This window comes from Rhineura floridana, chromosome 11 (assembly GCF_030035675.1).
Source record: "Rhineura floridana isolate rRhiFlo1 chromosome 11, rRhiFlo1.hap2, whole genome shotgun sequence".
In the NCBI taxonomy this organism is placed as follows: domain Eukaryota; kingdom Metazoa; phylum Chordata; class Lepidosauria; order Squamata; family Rhineuridae; genus Rhineura; species Rhineura floridana.
Window position 1 is genome coordinate 24,789,294 of NC_084490.1, and position 26,361 is coordinate 24,815,654.

General features: G+C 40.9%; 2 protein-coding genes across 2 annotated transcripts; both read right to left on the bottom strand.

Annotated features, from left to right (window-relative positions):
- Positions 1-3,431: 3,431 nt before the first annotated feature.
- On the bottom strand, positions 3,432-16,368 carry LOC133367555 (vomeronasal type-2 receptor 26-like). Its single transcript, XM_061591647.1, has 6 exons — positions 16,202-16,368; positions 14,489-14,662; positions 11,256-11,997; positions 9,652-9,879; positions 6,102-6,228; positions 3,432-4,333 (listed from the first exon to the last, which is right to left on the bottom strand). Exons 1-6 carry the CDS (start codon positions 16,366-16,368, stop codon positions 3,432-3,434), a joined length of 2,340 nt encoding a protein of 779 aa, XP_061447631.1.
- A 5,292-nt stretch (positions 16,369-21,660) lies between these two features.
- On the bottom strand, positions 21,661-26,141 carry LOC133367556 (vomeronasal type-2 receptor 26-like). Its single transcript, XM_061591648.1, has 2 exons — positions 26,033-26,141; positions 21,661-22,562 (listed from the first exon to the last, which is right to left on the bottom strand). The coding sequence occupies exon 2, from the start codon at positions 22,558-22,560 to the stop codon at positions 21,661-21,663; it is 900 nt and encodes a 299-aa protein (XP_061447632.1). The 5' UTR covers positions 22,561-22,562; positions 26,033-26,141.
- Positions 26,142-26,361: the final 220 nt, after the last annotated feature.

The window sequence follows — 26,361 nt, forward strand, 5'->3', positions numbered from 1 at the left end:
AATGCATTCCATTGCACTAGAGGTGCCCCCCAGGACCCACGTAACTGCAGCCTGAGTTGCATCGAATGCCAGTCCAATTCAGAGTAGACCCATTGAATTTATTTATTTTTATTTATTTTGTTGCATTTATATACCGCCCATAGCAAGTAGCTCTCAGGGCGGTGAACAGAAGTTAATGAACATGATTCATGCAGGCTCATTAATTTCGTTGAGTTTACGCTGAACAGAATTTGGTTGACTACAATCTTAAATATTTTTTTCCTGGCATTTTAATCTGGATTTGTCTTATTGGTTGTTTTATTGCTGTGCTTACTGTTAAATTGTGTTATGGTGTCATAAAATGCAATTTATAAAAAAATGAAGGAAATGGTAAAAACGGCTTTAACAAAAATAAATTAAATTCACTAATAGGCAAAAAAAACCATGCGGTTTAAGAACGTACCTATAGCCAACAGATCTTTTTATCAAACTTTAAAAAGCAGGGAAATTGGGCAGCTATAGTGAATGCACCAGGACAGCAGGAGACCTGAACTCCTCTCTGAGATATTGTACTGCCCTACCAATTTGTCAAAATGCAAACACAATCTGGGTTGGTCTTTCACAGTCCAATTCACTTCCTGTGTAGCTTGGAAGAATTTGGTAACATGTGCCTCTGAGCAGGAGGTAAGAAATGGGATCTTGTGCAAGCTTGCTGAGAATGGATTGATCATTTGCATGCTTATTGAGTTCAGTGGGATTTACTCCCCTGCAATCATGCTTAGGAAAGGTAAAACTGACCAGGGGGGTGGAGGGATGGCTGGAGTGGGTGGGGAAGGAGGAAGAAGGAAGAGGGGAGGGGAGGAGAAAGGGAGAGGAGAGAGGAAGGAGGGGAAAGAGAGGTCTGATCATTTGCATGCTTATTGAGTTCAAAGGGATTTACTCCTATTTAATCACGGTTAGGATAGGTAAACCTGACCATGTGGGAGGGGTAGGGGAGAGGAGAGGGAAGGAGAAAGGGAGGGGAGAGAGGAGCAGAAGGAGGGGGAGTCAGAAGAAGGGGATTGGAGGGGGATTGGGAAGGGGAAGAAGCATATTGGAGGGGGGCAAAGGAAGGGGGAGGGGAGGGCAGGTTGCATGCTTATAGAGTTCAATGGTATTTACATCCGTGCAATCATGCCTAAGATAGGTAAAACTGACCATGGGGAGGAGGAAGAGGAGGGGGATGGGGAAGTGGATGTGGAAGGAGGAAATTGGAAGGGGATGGGGATGGGGAGGGAGGGGTAAAGGAAGGGGGAGGGAAGGGGCAAGAGGGAGGGGATAAGAGGAAGGAGAAGGAAAAGAGGGTTTGATCATTTGCATACTTTTTGAGTTCAATGGGATTTATTTCTATGCAATCATGTTTGAAAATGGAAATGGACTGGCTTCAAGTCGATCCCCACCTATGGCGACCCTTTGAATACGGTTTTCATGGTAAAATGTATTCAGAGATGGTTTCACCATTGCCTTCCTCTGAGGCTGAGAGGCAGTGACTGGCCCAAAGTCACCCAGTAAGCTTCATGGCTGTGTGGGGATTCAAACCCTGGTCTCCAGGTCATAGTCCAACACTGACCCAGGGAAGGGGCAGGGAGGGGAGAGGGAGGAGATTGGGTGGGTGAGCACTGGGCAGAAGGAAAGCCTCTTTCCTTTCCAAAAGGAAAACATTGTTAACAGAATCATTCTTTTTCAGGCTTTCCCCCACCTTTTTATTCTACAGCAGGCACATGTAGACTCCCACCCAAATTTAAACCAAAGCTTTCCCTGGCCACATCCACACCAGGCCTTTATTTCACTTTGGACGGTCATGGCTTCTCTCAAAGAATTCTGGGAAGTGTAGTTAGTGAAGGGTGCTGAGAGTTGCTAGGAGATGCCCTGTTCCCCTCACAGACCTTCAATCAGAGTGGCTGACTTTTAAACCAGTCTGGCCGCTGGAGCTCTCTCAGGAGTCTCCTCTAGCACCTAGTCTGGTGTGGGTATGGCCCCCTGATTAGCCAAGGCCAGCAGCTGTGAGTCTGGCTTTTAGAACACTGGCAGTTGGTCCTTACTGAGCATGTCTTCCCTTATCATTGGCTTCCAGACAAAATGTCTTAAATTAATCAGCCAGGCATTTTTTTTTAACTTTTAAATTGCAGAAGATGAAGGTCAGAGTATGGGGCAAGATCAGTATTAGGATTACAGGTACTCTGTGAACATGTCTGATTTTTAATGAATTTCAACAGATTATGAGAACTCTCAGGGGAAAAAGTCCAAAAGGGCTCTGGGTTTTTTTTTCTCTCTTTTTAGACTTTGAACTCTCTGTTCTCTCTGACTGTTTTGTGTATTGCCATGAAAATTGAGAGCGTTGTTATGCAAGCATTTCTGAGTTCAGGACTATATGTTTTGTAAGTTTTTTTTTGAAATGAGTTTACGGGAAGCATCAGAATGGGAAGGGGAGTATTTTCAATTTAACATTGCGGAATGTGAAAAATCCATGCTGGCTATAGTATACAGCCACTCTTGTGGCTGTATAATAAAGGCCTACCTTTTTGCTCTAAGCCTGTGTCACTGATTACTTAAAGGACCCCCAGCAAAAGATCCCACAGGAGAAAATAAAAATTTCTCCATCATGACCATCTCATAACAATTTCATCTCTAATTTATTGCAGAAGAGAACCAAGAACATTTCTAAATAAATATGTCCATACTTAATAATTATTATATGTATATTTCTACTCCATATATTTCCATATATTTCCAGGAGCAGAGAAATGAATCTGACTAAACAAGTATATAGGTCAAGATGTATTGATTACAACAAGTGGGGCTGGCATGGCATAAGGCAAGGATCCTGATTTGAACAGAGCAGCTGCTGTTAGAACCACACCCAGCTTGCCAATGGTAAACCACCTCTGAATACTGTTTACCATGAAAACCCTATTCATAGGGTTGCCGTAAGTCGGAATCGACTTGAAGGCAGTCCCAGGAACAGGTATTGTCTCCATTGTGGCACAGACCATGCATCTGGGATCCTGCTAGCAACTAGGGGTGACATTCCCACCCCAAGATAGGACTGAGATGCCAACTCCAAAACCCCATACAGAGGCCTCCCTACATTTGGAATCATTTTCCACCACAGCTGTGACAAAGAAAATAGCAACACCTAACCAATTGCTTTTTTTCAGGAAAGGCAAAAATCTCACTACCAAAAGCCATTTGCAGTTAAGATAAAATTTCTTCCTGGTCCTGTCAGCAGTAGCCAACTAAGCCTTCAGCGAAAGATCTGACGTCAAGAGAGGATGAATGGTGAAGTACTGACAAAGACCATGTCTTGCTGTCAGGCCACTGCATTAAACTTCAGCATCATGTCACCTGCCCAGAGGCCTCATGAGACCATGTGAGCTCCCAGGAAGCATAGACAGGACAGACATTCCAAATATTCATTCTTTTCTTCTTGTTAGCTGTTCCCTGTTATTCAACTCAGGCCTCAACAAAATAATGTAATATTTTGGGGAAAAGATGCAACTCAGCAATCCACCACTGGAGGTTAAGATAGAGAAGATCTCCACTGCTACCATGTATTTACCTTTGGAGCTCAAGTAGGAAGGAACGAAGGATACCCAAACACTGCAAAAGACCAACATGCTGAAAGTGATAAGCTTGGCTTCATTGAAACTGTCAGGTAATTTCCTGGCAAAGAAAGCCACAGTGAAACTGGCAATTGCCAGAAAACCCATATAGCCCAGGACACCATAAAACATAGTCACAGACCCTTCATTACATTCCAGTATAATTTCTTCAGTCACTGAATGTATGTCCACATCTGGGAATGGGGGAGAGGTTGCCAACCATATAGCACAAATGCCTGCTTCATTAAGAGAGCAAGAAACAACAATAGAATTGGTCAGTCGTTTCCCCATCCACTTCCTCATCCTGGACCCTGGTTTGGTAGCCATGAAAGCCAGAACCACAGTGATGGTTTTTGCCAGCACACAAGAAACAGCCACTGAGAAGATGATGCCAAAAGCAGTTTGTCGGAGGAGACACGTTGCCTTCTGGGGTTGGCCAATGAAGAGCAATGTACAAAGGAAGCAGAGCAGGAGAGAGATAAGGAGGGTGTAGGTGACATCCCGGTTGTTGGATTTGACAATGGGAGTGTCATGATGCTTCATAAACATGCCAAGCATGAAAGCAGTGATCAAAGAAAAAGAAAGAGCAAAAGAGGCTAAACTAAGTCCCAATGGTTCTTCATATGACAAGAAGGTTGCAGCCTTGGGAATGCATAAATCCTGCTTGCTGTTCGCATACTTTTCACCTGTGCATTTATTGCACTCATTCATGTCTGAAACGAACAAACAAAATACCATAAGATTTCATTAGCATGAGTAAATTGTTTCTTTGTCACAGGTAAAATTTGTTGATACAAATTACTGAATATGTTCAGTGCTGATATTATATTAGAGAATGGACAGGGAATATGTAGCCATCCAGATGTTGTTGGACTACAACTGTCATCATCCCTGGCCATTGGCTGTGCTGGCTGGGGCTAATGGGAGTTTTAGTTCAACAACATCTGGAGGGTCTCACATTCCATATACCTGGTTTAGAACTTAGAAGAGGGATCATAATCAGCCTCTTATGTCTGAGTTTACAGGCCAGTTAGTGGGCTGGGCTTCTTCTGGAAGGAGGGGTGGAACAGAAATTTAACAAATAAAATAAATAATATCCAGACAGACATAGAACCTAAACTTTTCATTTTAGAAAATCACTGACAAACTCGCAAAAAAACCAACCAGAAACAATAGCAGCAGCATTTTCTTCCATTCTGCATCGATATTCTGAATTAAGTTAAGGAAGAAGTTTGTTGAAAGTAGATCCACACATTTTTTCTGGGCATACTCTGGAAAATATTTCCCTGCCCACCCAGCAGCTGCTGCAGCTGTTAATAAGCGAATGCAAGGAAAATGTGTGTGGAAGGACTCTGTTTGGAAGGAGTCTGTGCTGCTGCAGCTGTGGCCACTTACTCTACAACTCTGCCATCCTGTTTTTTGTCTGCTCCAGGTATATGAAGGGGCTGCCTGAAGCTGGGTGTGTTATGATATGATGCGGGAATTACCTTATTTTATATCTAGTTACTGTATTGTTTACATTGTACATTTTCTGATAGTTGTTGTTGTTGCTTTTTTAATGATGTTACTTGATTTTGAATTGTATTGCTTATACTGATGTACTTGTAAGCTGCCTTGAGGGCCTTCTGGCCAAAAGGCGGGGTACAAATAAATCTATAATAATAATAATAATAAAATGTTAATATAGTGTTTGCTGCAACATATACCCAAGTGAACCACAATTTCCTTTCCCAATCCCCCAGTTCCCAAAAGTAAATGTGAAATGATTAAATAAAAATAGAGTATTATTTATTATAGAAAGAGACACATTTTTGTGTCCATCCTTACTTTCTTGTTTGCTCTCTCTCTCGAGCAAGACCACAAGATAAATGCTGAACAACATTTAAAAATCCCCTCAAAGTAGGAAACACTCCCTGTTTCTTCCTTGCTTACCAGATCATGCTCAATGCTGTGCAGAGATATGGCCTTCAAGGAAACAGCTCTGAGCATGCTCAGAACAAATGTATGATTCTGAGGCCGGGAGGTCTGCTAGAGCAGCAGCCCCCCTAAGTTATATTTTGGCTGGATTGCTCTCATAACCACAGGAGGAAGTGGAACCCTGCACAACAGGGGCTGAACAGCCGGCAGCCACCTTAATGTTCAAATTTCACATGCCTTTCCTGCACAGAGACACATGGGAGGAACCTCTTTACCATAGCAATATTTTGGGATTAGGATTTGCTGAGTGGTGTAGAGAGTTGATTGGCCAGAGAACAGGAGATTGGCAGAAATTTCTCAGGAGTTTCTCCAAGTTCAAATGGAAATATAAAATGTGTGTGGGACAGGAAAGAGTCCATGGCTTTGAAATTTCAGTGGAAACAGTTTAAAAATTGGCTTGACATCTTAGTCATTCTAGAGCCTCCACTGACTGTATATAGAGTACATGTTCCACTGTATTGCCGCCATTCTGTACAATAAACCTGAGCAGTATATATTTCTTACCTTTCTGATCTGAAATCTTCCCTTTTGGACATGGGATGCAATCATAGCAGCAAAATGGCTCTCCCTCCTTCACTTTCTTGCTGGTACCAGGATGGCAACTCTCACTACATACAGACAGAGGCCAGGCCTAATCCAGATATGAGAGAACAGAATAATGAATTTAGAATACTGAGTTCTAAAGTTCTGAGATCTTTCCCTATGTTTCTGTAGCAAGAAGGCATTTCATTCATGAATGAACAGGTTCAATATTACTTTATTTAGTTCAATCAATGAATATGTTACAGGGTTATAGAACTCTAAACATGCCTGAGAACTATGCGTCAGTTTTTTATTTCCTCAAATCAGTGAGTGTGGTGCCATTTCAAAGCAATCTGATAATGCTATATTAGTGTAATCCAAGTATTATTCTTCAGCAATGGGTACACATGGAATAGTATAAACATATGGACAACAATATTATGTGCGAACTTAATCCATCGCTGGAATCTTTGCCATATCTAATGCAAGCATACACCCTTATTCAGCCCCAAGGGCTTCCTTCACAAGCATTTTCCTTCTATATCTGATGCTGTATTGCTTTGCTTTGGATTGATGTTTTATGTGTGTGTTTTTTTAATTTTAGGTAGCATTGTATATTTACTCTTATTGTACCCTGCCCTGGAACAGCTGTAAAGGGTGGGTAATAAATACTTATTGTGAAACAAACAAACTGATAATTGGATTAAGTCTAAATTGATTTTTCCTAAGTAATGCCACTGCCTTTCCCCATAAGAGACAGACACCTCAGATATCTGGCTGCAGGTTCTGATTGGCCAGTCCCCTCGTGATCTCCATTCTGCTCTACAATGGGAAACCTGAATTGATGTGTCTGTAATAGCTCAGTACTTGAGTTAATTATCATTCAGTGGCCATTTCCATCCAGTACTATCATCCAACATCTATGTGTTAGAGCCAATGCCCATCAAGAAGTTACTTTTCTATAACTGGGCATTGTGCAGATATCAGGAATGTTCAGTCTTCTGCCCAAAAGCTTGCTTCACAGGTTCAACTTTTTGGATGCCCCAGGAGGCTGCTTCATACTTCTGTTTTATCAGCCTTGGTCTACCTTGTGGATGCCCAAGGCAGAAGACCCCTCTCTCAGTCTTAGGTAGGTCCATTATCCTTGCCTCCTCTCCCCATCTCCTTGCCTGTCAACCATGTTTGTTATTTTCTTCAGGTTAGTTTGGATCCTTGCAGGAGACACAAGCTAGTGTTATCCCCAAAGGGAAGCTTTTTATGTTTTTGAACTTTATTAGAAGGGTTCTTAGAAATAAGGATAGTAGCTGACTTGACTCAACAACCACCTTGTCAGCCACTCAAGCATGATCAAAGCCTGTTGAGTTCGTTTTTAGAAAGCAAAGGCAATCCACCTATTGAACAGCTCGTGCTACTGCAGATCATGGTGAAATTCAGGAAACAATTCTTCTTCTTTGTCTTCTTCTTCGTCGTCTTCGTCTTGATTTAATGTCAATGCAAGGCCAAAGGGAAAGGCCCTATTGCCATCATCTACTGGCAACAGTATTCTTATGCCAAACTACAGTTTTCCATAAAGCCTTGTACTATTCCTACCTTGTATCTCAAACAACCCCACAAAACCACACTCAGCAGCACAGAACCAAACCCATTATAACTTTGAGCACTCTAAAACCTCATAAATAAATTCCATAAGCAAGACACCACATCCAAATACTTCTCCACAGCATACAGAATAATTGTTCTACTCCCACAGTTTCTGCAGTTTGAGCTGTACAAAGTATAACCTCACCCACTCTATCTTTTTTTAATAGACTCCTACAAATTAAAATCGAATCAGATACCTACATACTAGGCGTCACTAAACTATGAACATTCGAACTCCTTGTCTCTGAGTGCCATAAAATCTTACGAACATCTTCCTTAGACAAATCACCCACATCCAAATACTTCTCAGGTGTCTTCAGAATAATTATTGTTTTTTCAGACTTTTTCTCTGTCTGAGTTGTACAATTTATAACCTTTGCCATAAAAGGAACAACTTATTCCTTCTTCACAACCAACAAACCAGAACCAATTTTGTTTCTTCTCTAATAACCCTGCCTGTGCTACAGAGGGAGTGGAAGCTACAGAAACTGCAGCAACAGCTACCGTCTTCTGCTCTCTATATCATTCAGCAGCTGTCACACAAGAAATCTCATGTTTTGCAGGAATGGTTTGACTATCTCAAACTCTTTTAACCACAGAACAACCCTTATACATGGGACTATGAGCACCACCACAATTGCAATACACAGGGAAGGGCAATCCATCACATTAATCAAAGTCATGTGAATCCTAACACTTCCCACATGACCCCAGCATATATAGCTGCTACATGCCCAGAAACCTGACATCAAAAACACTGTGAGGGGGGAGGACCATAAGGTTTCATCTGAAAAACTTGATGACCAATGTGCAGACAGTCTGGGAGCTCCTGCTCTTTATACTGAACAGACCTCTTCATAAGATGGGGTCTGTTCACCATTTGTCTTAGAAACAGTTTGTTAACCACCACAACTCAATGCTACCCAAAGACTGTTTGACATCCACCTCAGATACCTCCAAAGGAACCCCCACAACAACTCCTTTCTTCTCAACCATAAATTGAAGCAATTGACAAGCTTCTCTCTAAATTCTCTTCCTTGGAACAGGTAAATTAATAGTGTCTCACTTCCTGATCTCTACTTTTCTCATCTCCTTAATTTTTCTGCATTTCAATCCTTGTGTTTCCTCCCTTTACAACTCCCAGAAATATATCATTGAAGCACATGGGTGATGTGACACCATCCAAGAAAAAATTACCCTTCCTGCAATGTGAAACAGATAAGAAAATGCTGAATTTGATGATATCAAGCCCTATTTGGACATGCTGCTTCTGTGTAAAAAGCTGCATATGAGCAGGGCAAGCAGAGACAAACATGGTAAGTTCCCTTCTCTTTGCTGATTCCATCACCCTCCAAAAACTGGAGAGCAAAGTCTGAACTGGGGAGCCTCCTCTACTCCCCATGTGATTCAGAACCATGCAAAACTGGGGTTCTAAATTGTGAGGGGCCTTCCATGAGTAGTGGTCCCCCTGCTTCAAAACTCGCATTTAAATTCATGAAGAGTGAAGGCCATAGTGATGCGGGGGATGGAGTTTAACACACACGTTCCCACTTTCCCTGGTAGCAAGTAGCCTTTATACATGAATGTGGGGAACAAACATATATGAGTAGTGGTCATCTTAAGGAAATGTTTGGATCCCATCGACAACATTTGGATTATTGTTAAAGAAAAAACAATTGTGTTTTTGCACACATACTAAACATTATATTTACATTTCCTTCAAACATTTCTCAATTAATGTATCCTACAAAATCTCATCAATTCATACACTGCATTTCTGTCAGTCAAAAACCAGCTCATTGTCCAATGAAATTTACTTTGCACCTCACACACAAAGTTTGAGCTAATTCCAAAATGGAAGATTTCCAATACTTGCAACAATTGGTCCTACCTGGTTAAACCAGTTGTTCCATGTGATAGCATCCTCATTGATGGACAGTGCTTGGTCTGGAGGACCATCAGGATCTACCCTCCCAACTTTCACTCTGTGAAAAGTTTGGTTTGAGGAAACAACCCAGTTGATAACATCAAATCCAGCTAATAATTCCCCATTATGGTCAAAGGAAATCTTGTCCCCAGCACTGTTATTAAATGAAACATGTCTCAGAAAATAATGGAGCTAAATTGGAAAGGAAAAGACAAAGCGTTTATCAATACGTACAATGGATTTTTTGTAGGGTAAGTTCTAATGGTAGCAATGGAATGATGCCATAGATGGTTTTCAGGGCTGATGAGAATCCCATCACACCTTATGATAAGAAGAGGGGGCACTGTGTGAGTCAGCAATATTAGAAGTATATATACTGCTCATATAGTAAGTTCAGAGATCTGCGAGATCTCAGAATAGGTTAACAGCCCTCAGAGATCAAAACCAGAGATCATTGTGGCTTTATTTATGTTGTATTTCAATTAAATGTTGTTTTACTGTATTTTATTGTTGTCTCAATCTGGGATTATGTGAACAATGATGAGCAGGTTGTAAATAGCAAAAAGCAGTGGCTGCTTCCTCACTGTCTCCTTAGGATGGGGCATCTGGATGACTTTACTAGGGAAACATCTTCCTTCCATGTTTCCTGCACTGCATTTCATTGTTCATTCTCTCCCCCCCATCCCAGAACTCAGAGATTCTGACTTTTTTAATACAATGGGATAATTGCACAATCTCTTCAAGCATTAATGACTCATCACTAGGGATGGGTGAATCTGTCACTTTTGGTTTCGATTGGTTTTTATTCTTTGAATTTGAAGTTCAGTTATCCATATTTCCACATCACTTTGTGAGTTGTTTTTTTAAATGTTCTCTTGCAAATCCATCAAATTTATCCTAATATACACATTTTTGTATTCAATCTTGCACAATATAAACTTTTTTGCAAAGTAATTTTCCCCAGTATAGTGAATTGCTGTATGTTATTTTCACTACCATGCATTTATGTCCACATTTTACTCTTAATGTATGTATTTTTGTACACATTACTTGACTAGAGAACTGCACTGCAAAATTCAAAGAAATACAAATTTCAAAGGATGGCTGTGTTTCAGTTCACAGTTCATATTGCTTCACAAAGTGCAAATTAGGTAGGTGCACCTTTAAATACAAACTGAATCAAAATTCTGCACCATCCCTACCCATCACACAGATGTTCTGTTGCTTTTCAGGATGGCTATTTCTACCCTAGGTTGCCCTAGCCATTTTCTTCTTCTTATGACCCACTCCTCCTTTCTAGGAATCAGTTTATATCACATTTACCCTCTCCTTTCAAAAATAATTGCTTGATATTTATTTATTTCCATGCCACTTTCAGCTGGGGGGTGGCAGCTGGGGAAGTAGATTACTAGGCATGACAGGGATACCAGGGAGGGGGAATGAGGTGCTTTTTTGCCCACCATGAGCACAGGAAGAACTTTGAGATAAATTTTCCTACACCGACTGGGGCCTCTTCAAACATCCAAAAAATGTTATACATTGTCACATAACACTGTTCAGGCTACTACCTGCCACATCTGGAGATTCTGAAGCTTCAATCCCTCTCTGTCCACCATTGGACTGTGTTTGACTCTAGATGAAGACATGATGTTTAACGCATGGGCCACTGCATAGACACCATTGTAGATGTTATAGCTATGGCCAGTCATGCTCATTTCAAAAAAAGTTCCTGGAAGGCTCTCTAGCTCCTCCTCCCCTATGCAAATATTCCCATCCACCTCACCCACAGCAGTGTCAGGGAATACACAACCAAAGGCCTGTTGCCAGAAGTCTCTGAGAAAACCATCTCCTTTTGTTCTGGAAGGGCTTTTGCTCTCAACAAATTGTTTGAATCCTGGTAGTTCATTGGAGTGAATTGTGAATGACAGAGCACCGTGGATTATTTCTGTATCCCAATTTCTTTGACAGATATATGAAGTGAGTTCCATTTGAGCTGTCATAATCCACACTTTACCTCTTGGTATATTTGTCCCATGTTCTTTTTCTGATAGATATGGAAACCATCTCAAATACATAACGGAAAGAGATTCTCCATAAAACACTACTACATTGGCTTTGCTATCCATGACTTTGTCATGGAATTTTGCTCCCTGTACTAGTAGGCCATTAAATTCAGTGAAAGAAACTAACACAGGCAATCTTTCAATTAAGGCAAAGCAGATACCACTCTGAGAGAAGAGTGGAACAACAGTTTGCACAAATCTTTCCCCATTGTCATTATCCATAATCAAGACTCCAATCCATACCCATCTGAAATGCAGAAATAAAGAGAGGATCCCTGCATACTGAAGGGTTTCCTTGGGGGTCATCTGGTAAAAGGAAAGGCCTGGAGTTTTTTCATTCATCACTGGAGCAGAGCCATATGTGAGCTAAAGCAAGATTTGTGAAGAAAGGAGGGACAGTGATAGATACGGTTAAGCTGTAGCTTCAAGTGTTCAGATCCCTTAATACAATATGGCACAAGGCTTTTCATCATCTCATAAGGTATGTGAATGTTATTACCCCAGACTAAAAATAGGCGGATAATCCTGGGAATGTAGTGCTTAGCCTAAGGCCACCTGGTTGATTTACAGCTGAGGGAGAAACTGCACTGTGGATTGCCTCTCTTAGAACTCACATTCTTTCAAATGATATTACACCAGCAGTCAGAGACCAAAAATGATAATAAAATAAAATAAAAACTGGTAAGTATGTCTGTGTGCGCAGCAGAAGTAATGGACTCTGCATTTCAGCTTGGGTGAAATCTGCCTTCAATGGATGATTATGTACAGTCTGTACATTTAGAACACCTTATTAAAATGCATTGCCACTCAGCATCCTTTTCTCCATACAGAAAAGAGGTGCCACCTTGAACTTTACAAGCATACTGAGAGTGTAAATAATTGTTGAGGGTCTGCACCATTTCCTGTATCCTCTATTTCTACAGGAAACATAATGGGCATTCTGATAGATGAGGAAACTCTTGGGACACAGCCCAGTTTCCTTCTTCACTCAGTGCTTTGACATTGGGCTCTGTCCCAATGGCTACATGTAGGTGAAGGAATTCCTTTCCTATGGTGTCCCATCTCTGATGGACTTCCTCCATAATGTGAAGTCATTTCTGTTCCAGCAAGCATTCAAAATCCATGCCTTTGTTTTGAAAAGAATAATAATGATAATGGAAGATTTTTCTCCTAGCTATCTAGGCAGCCAAGTGTAAAATACAAAAAAGTAACTGTTTACAATATTAAACACACACATTATAATAGAATATGAAATTACACAAAAGGAAAAGGTAAAAACACATGGTTTCACTTAATCCTGAAAATTATTATTCCATTTTTTTTAAAAAAATCCTTTTTATGATTGTTACATAACTTCTTGAACCCCACCTAATGTCGTCAATAAAATTATATATCAAAATTTCTTGTAGTTTTTCAGATAATTTGTGGACTTTTTCAATGAGCAGCAATGCAAATCTAGTGGTTAGTAAGACACTGAGTAAATTCTATTTTAAAACCCAATATAATTATTTTATAATATGGGTAATATGATGTCCTGTAATTTGATAGTTTACTACCATCCCTCTTCCTGAAGAAAATCATGCAAAAATGCAATAATAAGCATTTCTACTCAAACCTTTTTTTATTTTAATGGGGCTTTCTCTCAGATAGGTGGGTATATTACTGTATCATTAATCCTACATATCACTCATAGGTTGTTTTGGAAAAGGTTTCCTCTACATTCACTCCCATCAAATTTATTGGAGCATTACATGTCTGTTTTAATATATTTTAAAATCTGTTCCCAAGATGTTTTAGAGTGTTTCTAGTGTTTTGTTTGCCACCCTGGGTTCCTTTGGGAGGAAGGGTGGCATGATGATGGTGATGATGGTGATGATGCCGACATATCCATGGCCATTCTTTGTTTAATCTCATTTTTAAAAATTGTACTTCATGTGTGTGAGCGGGGGGGGGGGGGAGACCAAATCTGATTCTCAAAGCCTGCCAGGCTCTTACCAATAGGGTGAAAGTGAGGATGGAAGATCTCTCTCTCTGTCTCTCTCTCTCTCTCATTTTCCCTCTTAATGCTCATAACTGAGGAAATAAAAGATATAAACAAAGGGGATTGAATTTACCAGCTCCTGTACTGGAATAATATTCTCACTGGTTTGGAGGCATGTTGGGGAACTAGGTAGTGCATGGATTCTTAAAATGTTCTTTTTTGAACTTACCAACTTTGGAGGTCTGTCTTTGATATGGCCAGAGTTGTAGGTGGCAGTGGGGAGGAAGAATTCAAGATGGGAGATCTCTCTGTCTCTCTCTGCCCTCAAGGGGATCAATAGCACCTGGGAAGCCTGAGGCCATAGGATTGCAGTCCTAGTATTATAATCTGTATTTGTTTTATTGCTTGTTCTATCTTTGTTTTGGTTTTATTGCTATGTCTACTATTACTTGAATTGTGTTATGTCTCAAGCTGATGTTCCTAAAATGGAAAGAAAGGGTAAAACAGGATTTAACATAAATGATTCTTTTTGTTAGCAAGGATATAACAGTCATCAAAATATAAAGGTTCATCTTATTGTTTGCAATTCATTTCCAAGCTCTCATACTTAACATATACGAACAGGCACATATATCCTACTTGGGGAATCTTGTAGATATCCAGAATATTTGCCACAAGAACAGAGATTTGGGACTCCAGTCCCCTAATCACAGCCATCAGATGATTCTGGGTGTCACATATGTAGTTGGGAACAAACCTCTCCAGTGTGGACATAAGTAGCATTGTGGCATGATAGGTCTGTCGTGCACTGAAATAGCTGTCATAGAGGTGGAAGCCCAAGGTGACATTGGGCAAGATCTCAGGGTTTTCATTGGTCTCCTTTACTGCAAATGCCAAGGCCAGGATATGCTGGTAATACTTAGGAACTACACTAGAATGAAAGGTGCATTGTGTATCAGAACAAAATTCTACATTTTAAAAAATCAGTGCCCCTGTGTTATGCACTTTTATTATTATTGTTATTGTTATTATTATTATTTCTTGAAACACTTCTTAGTAGTCAAAGGTATACATCCCCAATCACAGGTATACACTTACAAGATTACTGTATATATATTACAGGGAAGTTAGCAATAGGCCTTAAACTATAGATCCCAAGAAGGTCTCAATATTTTAATCTAATATAAGAACAGGTCAATTGGAGTGCACAACAGGTACACATAGATATGAGGACTAAACAGAGAATGTTCACCTCGGACAACAGATTATTCAAGTAGACCTACAGAACACAGAGAGAGTGAGGTGGGCAAATCGCTGGTGTCGAACAAGGAGATGGGAGAGCATTAAGCTGTATGGGTAGCTCAGTGATGAGGCCAACTCAAGATTAAAATGGCATGGGGTTTGGGCAGCACAAGAGTCAAAAGGAGGAAGGGGGAGAGAAAGAGAGAGAGAGAGAGAGAGAGAGAGAGAGAGAGACCGAAGCACAGATTATTTCCTATTTCCAAGAAAAGGTATGAAAGTTGCTCAGATGCCCAAGATCCAAGAATTCATTGAGTGGACCAGATATCAGAAGTATGGAGGGCTATTCCTCACAATTTACAGTTGGGTGTTCTATTCTTTTTTTTAAAAAAAAAGCTTTGTTTTGTTTTCATTCCATTACAGGCAGTGAGAGGGAACAGATGCCAAGCAAGACTTTTTAAGTGTTCCCCTGAGCCTCGCATGGTGTGGTTCTTAAAGGCAGGTAATTTGGGTCCTCCTTGAACCCTCCTAATCAGTAGGGAGGGGAATATTGATGGGGGGCATCTGGCTGTTTGTGCCCTAAAACTAACTAACTAAAACCAAATACAAAATAAAACGGCTGGAAGAGAAGAATACTAGAGGAGAGCAGGTAGGGAAGAGAGCCAAGCTGGTTAAGATGGCAACAATAAATCTGGGGAGAAGCTCTGAAGACTGAATCAGCTTGGATTCAGCTCTTGTGCATAGCATCTTCTGCGGGCCCCTGAGTCAGGACACAAAAACTGAGAATTGTCTAATGCTGTGCCTGATCTTCTTGGTAACTCTTTGCCAAGAAATAATAGACGTGGTATTAAGGCAGTGGATCCTCTGCTGGGCTTCGGGAAATGTGCAACCATGCCAGAGCTGGCATTTGGCATGAATAGACACAGTAAATGAGGCATAAGATGAGGCAGAAAACACACAGAAGAACTTGATGTGACACAGAACCATTGCAGCAAAGAAGTTGAAAGCAGAGGAAACAAATATAGTTAAAAGAATTAAAATAGTTTTGAACACTTAAATGTATCTCACAGTGCCACTCCCCAGCCTGGTAGAGCAAAACCAGCTTTTTTCATAAGCAGTCTCTGAATTTTATTAATTCCTTTGATGGGCTAAGTAAAAAAAAGAGACTGGAGTAATAGGACTGCTTATTTCAATGACAAAACACATGGAGAAATAAAATGTAAGCCCTTACACAAAATCGTCAAGCAATACTGGTGAAGGTTCTTCAGTGAAATCTATTAAATTACTCACGAAGACACCATGAGATGCAATGCCACCAATGATGAGATCTTCTGACTGAGGGTACGTGTGATGTAGATGATGTGGACCATTAACTCTACATTTCATAGACTTGCACATCTTTTGAGGAAACAGTGCCAAGAGCCAAATCACTAAAACCACCATCCCCAGTAGAAGGGCAAATTTCTTCTCTACATGTGGATTCCCTTATTCTCTTCTATAACACTATCATTAGAACCTTTGTGAACAGCCTACTTTCATAATGGTTTCTCTACTCAGTGACCTGAGCCTTGGAGTATATAATATAAAATATCACACTGGATTATTTTTGTTGAGACTCAGTCCCTCTCCCTCACTCTAAATCATGCTGAGTGTATAAAATATCTTTCATAAGCTTTGCTCATAGGTGCTGAAAATTCACAGAGGGTTAGACAAGCAGCAGAATAAATTACTTCCCTTTTGATAATTAACAAGGAAGGTAAATGCCATTTAAAATCTGGGGATTCCCAGGGGAATTGCTGGACAAAATGTTTGTCACATCTGAAGTTTTCTCTCCCGCTTGGTTGGAAGAAATTAGCATGTTTTATGATACAGCTGGTCTTGACAAAATCACATTGACTGATGAGTGAGATGGGTGGCTCCAACAGCTCCCAAGTCATTTGTCTTCCACTGAAACTTTCAAGTGTGATTACAAAGGACTTTGAACATTGTCAGGACTACTGCACTTTTTATGTGTACACCCCACTGTTGGTGTGGACTCTGTGTATGGAAACCTGGAGGACTCCCATCAAATCCTATTGCACATTGGGCAGTGGATATTGATTATAGCATTGCACCCTAAATCATATTTGTCTGTTGCTTATTTGTCTGCTGATCTCTGTAGTGCAGTAAGCCATCTATAATTGCTCCCATATTTTCCTAATTAATATTTATTTTTTTAAAAAAATACTTTCCCTCTAGTTTTCATATATAATTTTTGCAACTATAATTATATATAATGTCAGTTATTACTCATCCAGTGATACTATTTCTTCTCCATAATGTATTTATTTATTTACTGCATTACTATAAAGCTGCCCAATAATATTGTTCTCTGGGTGACTTACATCAAAAAATGATAAAACACACTTAAAAACACAGTATGAAATAATAAAGTAAAAATCCGTTGCATTAAGATTTCAAGCAAAGACTAGAATCAAATAGACAACTAGTGATATACAACACATAAGCAGTGTTTCACAATACTAAAACATCTGTTATTTAGAACAGCTGGGAGAATACATATCCATCATCTGGAATCAAAATGATCATAAAGAAGACCCCAAGTGAGCCTCTCTGGGGAGCACATCCACAACCAGGTGTCAATAATGAAAAGGCACATTATTGGTTCAAATTCAATAATTACCTATATTGAATCATTCAGTATTCCCATTACCTTCTTCTAAAGGAGTATTGTTTTCTGATAGCTCTACCTCAAATGAAAAATAAATAAATCTCCCTTTAAATTGTGATGAATCTAACATTTTTTGTCTCTGGCTTTATATATGGACTTTCTACAAAGTTAAATCTGATTGTGTGACCATCTCATAGCAATGTTCTCATATTATATGTTTGTCTCTGCACCATTTATTTCCATATGTCTTTTATTGTGTTTGTGTATGAAGAATAATCATTTATATTATCCGTATATCACTTTTATTCTCCTGTGCACGCTAGTTTCTCATTTCATTAAAAAGGATTTAATATGAAAATGAGGGGTTCATAATTTTTGCTACTTTATTGTAGGATAATCTAGACACTCATTTTTCATAGTTTGTTATTCATTACTGTGTTTCTCAAACTGTTTTTTGTGGAATCTGGGGTTCTGTGAAGCAGGGCAAAGAGGTCCATGAATAAAAACACTGCAATGGCAGACAAGTGCACACAATGATATCCACTGAGTGGCAGCCATGGGAATTAAATGCACTATGCAGACAATTGTCCTAGGAATCCCTTCCCCTTCTTGTGCAGAAAACAGTTGGAGACTAAAAGAAGAGTCTATACTATACTAATTGTCACTTAACTGACAATTAAAGGTGACAGAAAGATATCTCTCTGGTAAGAGCATAGGGATGATAGGCAGTAAAGTACTGACAACAGGGGTGTAGTCATCCAGGATCTGGGGAGATCTTAGATCCTTTACTTTTTTAGGAGCAGGGTCCCAGCATGGTCTCTGTGTCTCCAGCATCCTGGGAGACAATCAACATGAAAGCATGTCTTAGCCACTGAGAAGAATCTTCTAACATTCTTCCTTGACCTTTCCTGCTGATTGGAGCCAATCAGAGTGAAAGGAGATGAGTCAGCCACTGAGAAGAGTCTTCTCAATAGCTAACACTCTCCCCTTTCATGTTTATGTCTATTGTGGGAGAAGGCATTTACAAGGATCGAATACTCAACCACATAGAAAAAAGGGGGAGGGACGTGGCAATGACTAATGTGAAGGAATCCTGCACTTCTGAATTTGACACTATACTACCACTGACAAAGAAGGTGAGGCCTCAGAGTTGGGCAGCTGATTTTTTTTTCAGTGTTCCCATGACTCCCCAGAGGCCTTAAAATTTTTTGTGGGCTCTTGAGAATCATAGGACACAGATATCTACATTCTCAGTGGCGTCACTAGGGTTGGTGTCACCCAGTGCGGTAACTCATGGTGTCACCCCCATGGACCTCCTCCCGTACCAGACCATACAGAATCCTTAGTAATGTTTTTTGTACTAATGTTACTCGTACATTGTAATTCCCGTATATCACTGAATGTAATAGCACACACACACACACACACACACACACAAACACACACACACACACAGAGCCAGCTGTGGGATCATCACACAAACAACCTAGAACATTTTTCGCTTCCACAAGGACATGCAAAAGATTGAACCCAGGACCTTCTGCATGCAAAGCACATGCTCAGCCTACCACTGAGATATAGGGTAGAAAAGCACTCACTGTTCTGCTGGCCTGGGGATAATTCTGAGGGCCAGTTAGAGAGGCTTGGAGGGCCACATTTGGTCTCTGGGCCTGAGCTATCCCCCCCCATTCTAATGAGCAGCCACAAGTGAAGCAGGGCAGGGGGTGCAGAAATCCTGATTCAATAGGTCCCCTTCCCAAGTCTGCACAGTTTTGTTTTGGCTTCAGAGGATCTCCAAATCAAGGATTACAGGGACAGAAGAGGCAATGTCATTTCCACACAGAATTGAACTGAAACCTATCTTTTTTTGAGAAATTAAGCACTGGGGATCATATTGCACCGTCTAACAGCAATGGTAAATTTCTAAAAAAAAAAAGTGCCAAAGCTCACGGGTGCTTGCTAGCTTTGTACCCCTAAACCAAGGGATGTAGTCATCCATTGGTCTAGGGGGGGTTAGACCTGTTGATTTTTGGAAGCAGGGTCCCCATGTCTCCAGCACCCTATAAGCCAATCAGCCTGAAAGGAGTGTAAATTACTGAGAAGAGTCTCCTAACATGCCTCCTTGTCCTTTCCTGATTGGAGCCAAGCAGAGTGAAATGAGATGAGTCAGCCACTGAGAAGACTCTTCTCAGTAGCCAACACTCCCCCCTTTCATGCTTACTGGCACCTAAGGACGTATGTTGTTGTGGGAGAAGGTATTAACAAGGATCTCATTCTCAACCCAGCAGCAAAAAGGGTGTGGGTGTGGCTGGGAGTGTCATGAAGGCATATTCTATTGTAAACTGCTTTGAGATCTTTTTTGTTTTTGGAGGGTTTTTTTGTGTAAATTTTGCAAATTTACTTAGAGCCACCCACTGACTCACCCGTTTTCCCTGCAGAAATGCCTGGATTCAGTCTCTGGCTTCTCCTGCTGAAATGAGCAGAGGCGGCCAGGTGGGAAATACAAGGGAGGGAGATGCCTTTACGCTGGGACAGGCAGGAATCCAAGAAAACAGCATTTTTCAAATGGAGATTTTGGGACTTTGTGCAATCCTGTGCATTTCAGTCTGCCAGGCGTCTGCATAGCCCTGGACTAGCGACATCAGCCAGCGCTGCAATTGCATCACAAGTTGGGGGGGGAATGGCCACAACTCAGGTTTGGTGGGTTGGGGAATAGGAACTACCAAAAACACTGAAATGCAACTAGTCGGCAGAGACATATTCTGGATTCGCCATCATAACCAACAGCACAATCCTGACCATGTCTACTCAAACATCAGTCCTGTTGAATCCGATGGAGCTTACTTCCAGTGGGGTTCGGATTGCAGCCCAAGTGAATTAATGAAGCCAGTTCCAGAAAATGCAGCTATTTTTATTCAGGCTGCTGGACATTTGCACAAAATATCACTACAATTCCATCCTTGTGTGGATGTGGATGTGTGGGATTGCCTCAACTGCAAATATGCTGGTTTTACCACTGCGATTCTATCTTTTCTGCTTTGCTTCTTCTCCAGTTTTCTCTTCCAGACCTGCAGGAGACCGCATCTTCCTCACACACACCCCAACCGCTGAATTTTGGTCCCTCTCTAGCAATCGTGGCTCTTTCAGCTTGAGCAAAAACCAAAATAAAATAAAATAGGGGAGCCCTCCTGTATGGCTGAATGTAGAGGGAGGCCAGGGGAGAAACATGATGGGATCCTTTCCTTTCTTTCCAGCAAGGCTCCTGCTGTGCTCTCCCTGCAGAAATGCCCGGATTCAGTCACTCCCTTGGGTCTGCACTGACTCGCAGTGGCCCCCACTAACCTGTTTGCAAATCAGACCCCCCCGAATCTCTCGACGCCCCCCCAGCACCACTGGAGTGGGCCCCTCCCCCTCCCTTGCCCGGTGCACCGACTCTTCCAGCACAGGCCCCAGATCCCGCTTCCAAGGTGCCCAAGGAGCTCTCTGCTCTGGGAGTGGAGGAATGATGGGGCGCCTGCTCTCCTCTAGTTCCCTTTTCCCCCGCCTGTCCCACTAGCGTGCTGCTTTGATCCTCTCCCCACTGGGTGCAAAACTCTGCCCGCTTGGACACAGGGGTGGACGGCTGCAGGGCTCCCCCTCCGCTGGGGCACTCACCGGAGCAACCCCGAGAAGCCGCCGCACCTGCAAAGCCCTGCGCCGCTCGTGCTACACCTTGGTGCACTTGGATCGCCATCCACTGCAGGGGCGACTTGTGGGCTGCAGGCAAGGGGGGAGGGGTGGGTAACTTCCGCGCAGGAGCCTCCCCGTGCCTCGGAGTGGCTGAAAAGCGAATATTATTTTTGAACTAAACTTTTTTGGCGGGAGAGCATAGTGGTCTTTGGAGGTGGGGCTTCTTACTCAGATGCTGCCTCGTCCTTGGGGCTACTGGGGGGCAGCACTGGGTGTCACCCCCATCTGGTGGTGTCACCCAGTGCAGCCCGCACCTGCCACACTGCCCTAGTGACACCCCTGTACATTCTTCACTCTTTTCTCCTTATGAGCTGCCCCTTGTTATTCAGCTCAGGCCTCAACACAATAATGTAACATTTTGGGATAAAGATGCAGCCCAGTAAGCTAGCACTGGAGGCTAAGATACAGAAGATCTCCACAGCTACCATGTATTTTCCCTTGGAGCTTAAGTAGGAAGGAACAAAGGACAACCAAACACTGCAAAAGACCAACATGCTGAAAGTGATAAGCTTGGCTTCGTTGAAACTGCCAGGTAATTTCCTGGCAAAGAAAGCCACAGCAAAGCTGGAAATTGCCAGAAAGCCCATATACCCCAGGACACTATAAAACATAGTCATTGAACCTTCATTGCATTCCATTACAATTTCTTCACTCATTGAGTGCATATCCACATCTGGGAATGGAGGATAGGCTGCCAGCCACATAGTACAAATGGCTACTTGAATAAGGGAGCAGAGAAGAACAATAGAGTTGGCCAGTCCTTTCCCCACCCACTTCCTCATCCTGGATCCGGGTTTGGTGGCCATGAAAGCCAAAACAACAGTGACGGTTTTTGCCAGCACACAAGAAACAGCCACAGAGAAGATGATGCCAAAAGCAGTTTGTCGGAGAAGACACGTCACCTTCCGAGGTTGGCCGATGAACAACAGTGCACAAAGGAAGCAGAGCAGGAGAGAGATAAGGAGAATGTAGGTGAGGTCTCTGTTGTTGGCAATGACTACGGGAGTATCATGGTGCTTCTTGAACGTTCCTAGCACTAGAAATGTGATTAAAAAAAAGGAAAGAGCAAAGCAGACTAAAATAATTCCCAGAGGTTCTTCATAAGACAAGAAGGTTACAGTTTTGGGAATGCATAAATCTTGATTCTTACTTGGATACTTTTCGTCTGTGCATTTATTGCAGTCATTCATATCTGGAATGGAAGAGACATAAGCTGTCTTCACACTTTACTTGTTCACATGTATATGTCAAACATGGTAAAAGAGATTTTAATGCTACCAATTTAGTCCCACACTTCCTCTCTGCACCACTACTTCATTGACCATATTATCAGCAGCAGAGAGCTATTTCTATGTGTGGAAACTCCCTGTATGATTTACAATGGTCATCTGGCTTCTAAACATACGAAAAAGATGAATAGAGATCTATTATGTTGAACCCACAAACATTCAATAAACAGGGGCTGCCAACTATTTTGGGCCAGTAACAGTGATTTTGGGGAAAGTCCCATAGGTGCCACTCACAAAATGGCAGCCATGGGGTTATACCATAATACCAAATGGCTACTATGGAAGTACCATAAAACAAAATGGCTGTATAAAAGAAAAAGAGACAGGACCACAAATGGTTCAAGCATGCCGCTTTTGCCTTCCATCACTGATAAAAAGACCCCTGTATCCAGTGAAATGTGGCCATGTTTAAGGGGGTGTTTTTAGTGTAGGAGACGCTGAGGCTGTGCTAATAAGAACTGAGCAGGAAGAGTAAACAGTCTCTTGAGCACTGGGATTTTTGCAGGGATATTTACTGAGACCTTTTGTGGGTGCCACAGGAAGAACTGGTGAGTACTCTGGTACCTGCAGGCTCCATTTTCACAAGCTGTGCCATACAGTCTGAATAACATGACTAAACTTTTCCTTTCAGACTAGAAAATAAAGGTCCACACAAATTATTTGCTAAGTTCTGCACTGAAATTGTGAAACATTATTTAAAACTTTTTAGATCTAAAGCGGCAGCTTTAGGATAAAGAACAAGGATCTGCTGAGCAAAGTGAGATCTCTCATCCCTGCTAATTGTGGCTAGAGTCCCACCATTATTAAGGAGAGACCTCCTTCTTGTGCATCAGCAGCACCATCTAAATGATATTCAGAGAAAGACCTAAGAAAGACACATCACAGTCAAGTGAAGTTGACCAAAACATGATGGATAGCTTCTAGGTCTAGAACAGCAGTGGGGAATCTCTGGTCCATGGGCCTAATTAGGCCTTCCAGGTTTCTGAGTTTGGCCCAGTCACCTGACATCATATGGTGTTAGGCATGGGAATTAGTTATGTTTCATCTAAGCACAAACAGTAGGGTTGCCAGGTTCATGGCCTGAGACTGATCCTGTATCTTTAGGAGAAGAGAAAGTCAGCCAAGTGCAGGTGTTCTTGCAACATTATAATGAGAAAAACCACAAGGTGGAATTCTCCCTTCCCCCTGCACAACTTTTAAAGATACAGAAGACCTCTTGGTTGCCAGGCCCGGCAACCTATTCATGATTTTTTCCTTATACAGATGGATGGCGAATCCTAACTGAAGAATATCAGTGAGCAGGTGAAGCTTAATATCTCTTATAGATGTCAGCTCATGCCTTATTGGAACTACCCAACATCTGACTTCCGGGAAGGGTGACTTCGCTTGTGCCTGCTTTTGAGACGGGCTCCCGCCTCAAAAGAAGCTTATTCAGATATAAATCAGTCAGAACATTTTTTTTTGACTGATGAAATTTCTCCCGGGCAGGGAGAAACGTAGAGATCAACCTCAAAAGCCTGTTTTTGTTGGGAGGACTGGATTTCATTAATTTATGAGAAAAGGTCCAGCCAGCAATGCCGGACGGACTTCCGAACAAGCTCTATCTGATTAATGCGATACGTTTATCTTTTCTTCAAAGAGAAAATGGACTAACAGGCAAGCACCCTTCTTTCTATTATTTTTTTTACTTGGTTTAAATTGTTGCAGCAAAAAGAGATTTGTCAAATGAATCAGCTTTAAAGAACTTCTGGGTGAGCTATAACTCTTCTCTGTTATTCACGAAATTAACAGCTTATCTCTGTTTCTATTGCAAAAAGCTGTCCTGGAAGTGCATTCTAAAGATATAAACAGAAGAGGGATTTCTATTCCGAGGAACATTATATTGTCTGGGACTATTCACTTTTTGGTCTATTTTATTTTGACGAATCTGCTTCTTCACAACGCCACTAACTGTTTTGATGCTAGGAACTAAATTTGTTTTGTATTCTTGAACATAGAGAGATAAGGCAGGCTGCTCTGTTTATACTGTGATGTCATCAAGCCTGGAATATTAACCCAATTGTTGCTGAAATAAGAAGTGGTTCTTCTTTATTTTTGTTTTGTTTTGTTTTCGTGGTTTTAAAAATGGCAATCAAGAAAGTGGCTGAGAATCTGGAAGTAATTATGTTTCAGAAAATAATGGATGAGATTGAGATAACGAAACAAACCCTGCGACAGGGCAGTAAGGAGCTGAAAATTGAACTGAGCAAAATGACGCAGGAGCTTAAAGAAATAGGGGATCCTGTGAGAGAGGAGAATGAGATCAGAGATGAGAAAAGAAAAAATAAAGGGAAGATACAAGCCCTGGAGATTGGAACAAATGTGGAATTGGAAAAAGACCTGGAGTTTATGGATATTAGAAATAAAATCTACTGTTTGGAATTTAACGTTATCTCTGAAGAAATTAATGAAGATATTAGAGATAAAGTTATCAATGACTTGGATAATCTTCTGGACTGGAATGACGTGATGGAGCTTGATATAGAGAAAATCTATGGAATTAACTGCAGCCATGTGACAATGGAAAAACTCTCAAGAGATGAGCCAGTGCATTTTGTAAAAAAGAAGAACACAGATATGACTTTACAACAATATTTCAGCAACTTATTCAGAATTGATGGCAAGAAAATATTTGGGATAGAGGAAATTCCCATCAGACTCTTATTATATGACTATGGCTATGACAGCAAGATTATTATGGAATACTGATAATGGAAGATTGGACACTGAAATTACTGGACTTAACAGGACTATTGAAGATGGAAGATGGAATTAATATGGATAATGGAATAATGGCTATTGAAATTATTGGACCTAACAGATTTTGATGAGATGGATTAATCGATATGTTTATTTGGACTATGGTTATGACAATAAGATTATTATTATTATTAACGAGATGGATTAATCGACATGTTTATTTGGAGAAAAATTGATAGATATATTTCTTAAAGAATTGAAACCTCTCTTTGACTTTTTGTGGAAAGAATAAAGTAATGTTTATGAGATTTGATGATTAATTAAGATAACTACTGGAGGAAAGTGATTTTATAATATAATTTAAGAGACAGGATTGTTATATATTGTAGACCTATAACTGATTTGATCTGCGACAAATGGGAAGTCAACATTTTATTTTTTTGTTTAATCATTTTTGTTTTGTTTTGTTTTTTGTCTTTGAATGTTTTATGATTTTGTTTTGTATGTTTTATGAAAATTTGAATAAAAATTATTGTAAAAAAAAAAGGAACTACCCAACATCTGATTCTCTATTTAGCAAAGCTATCTATCACATTCTGTTTGATCAATAACAGCTGTACTGTATATCTCTTACCCTCGTGGTCTGAAATCTCCCCTTCTGGACATTGAATGCAATCATAACAGCAAAATGGCTCCCCTTCCTTCACTTTCTTGCTTGAACTAGGTTGGCAACTCTCAGCACAGACAGAAACAGGCTGGGTCTAAAGCATAAATGAAAACGCAACAAAGGCTTTAAATGGTTTTGTGAGCTTTCCCTTTGTTTCTATAGTGTGAAATAATTTCATTCATGTATGAATGGACCCAATGTTATTGGCACACATTTTTGAACTTTGCAGAGACAGTGAATGTATCCATTTATCCATTAGTTCCATTTAGTGGATATGTTTAATTTAGATGCTGCTG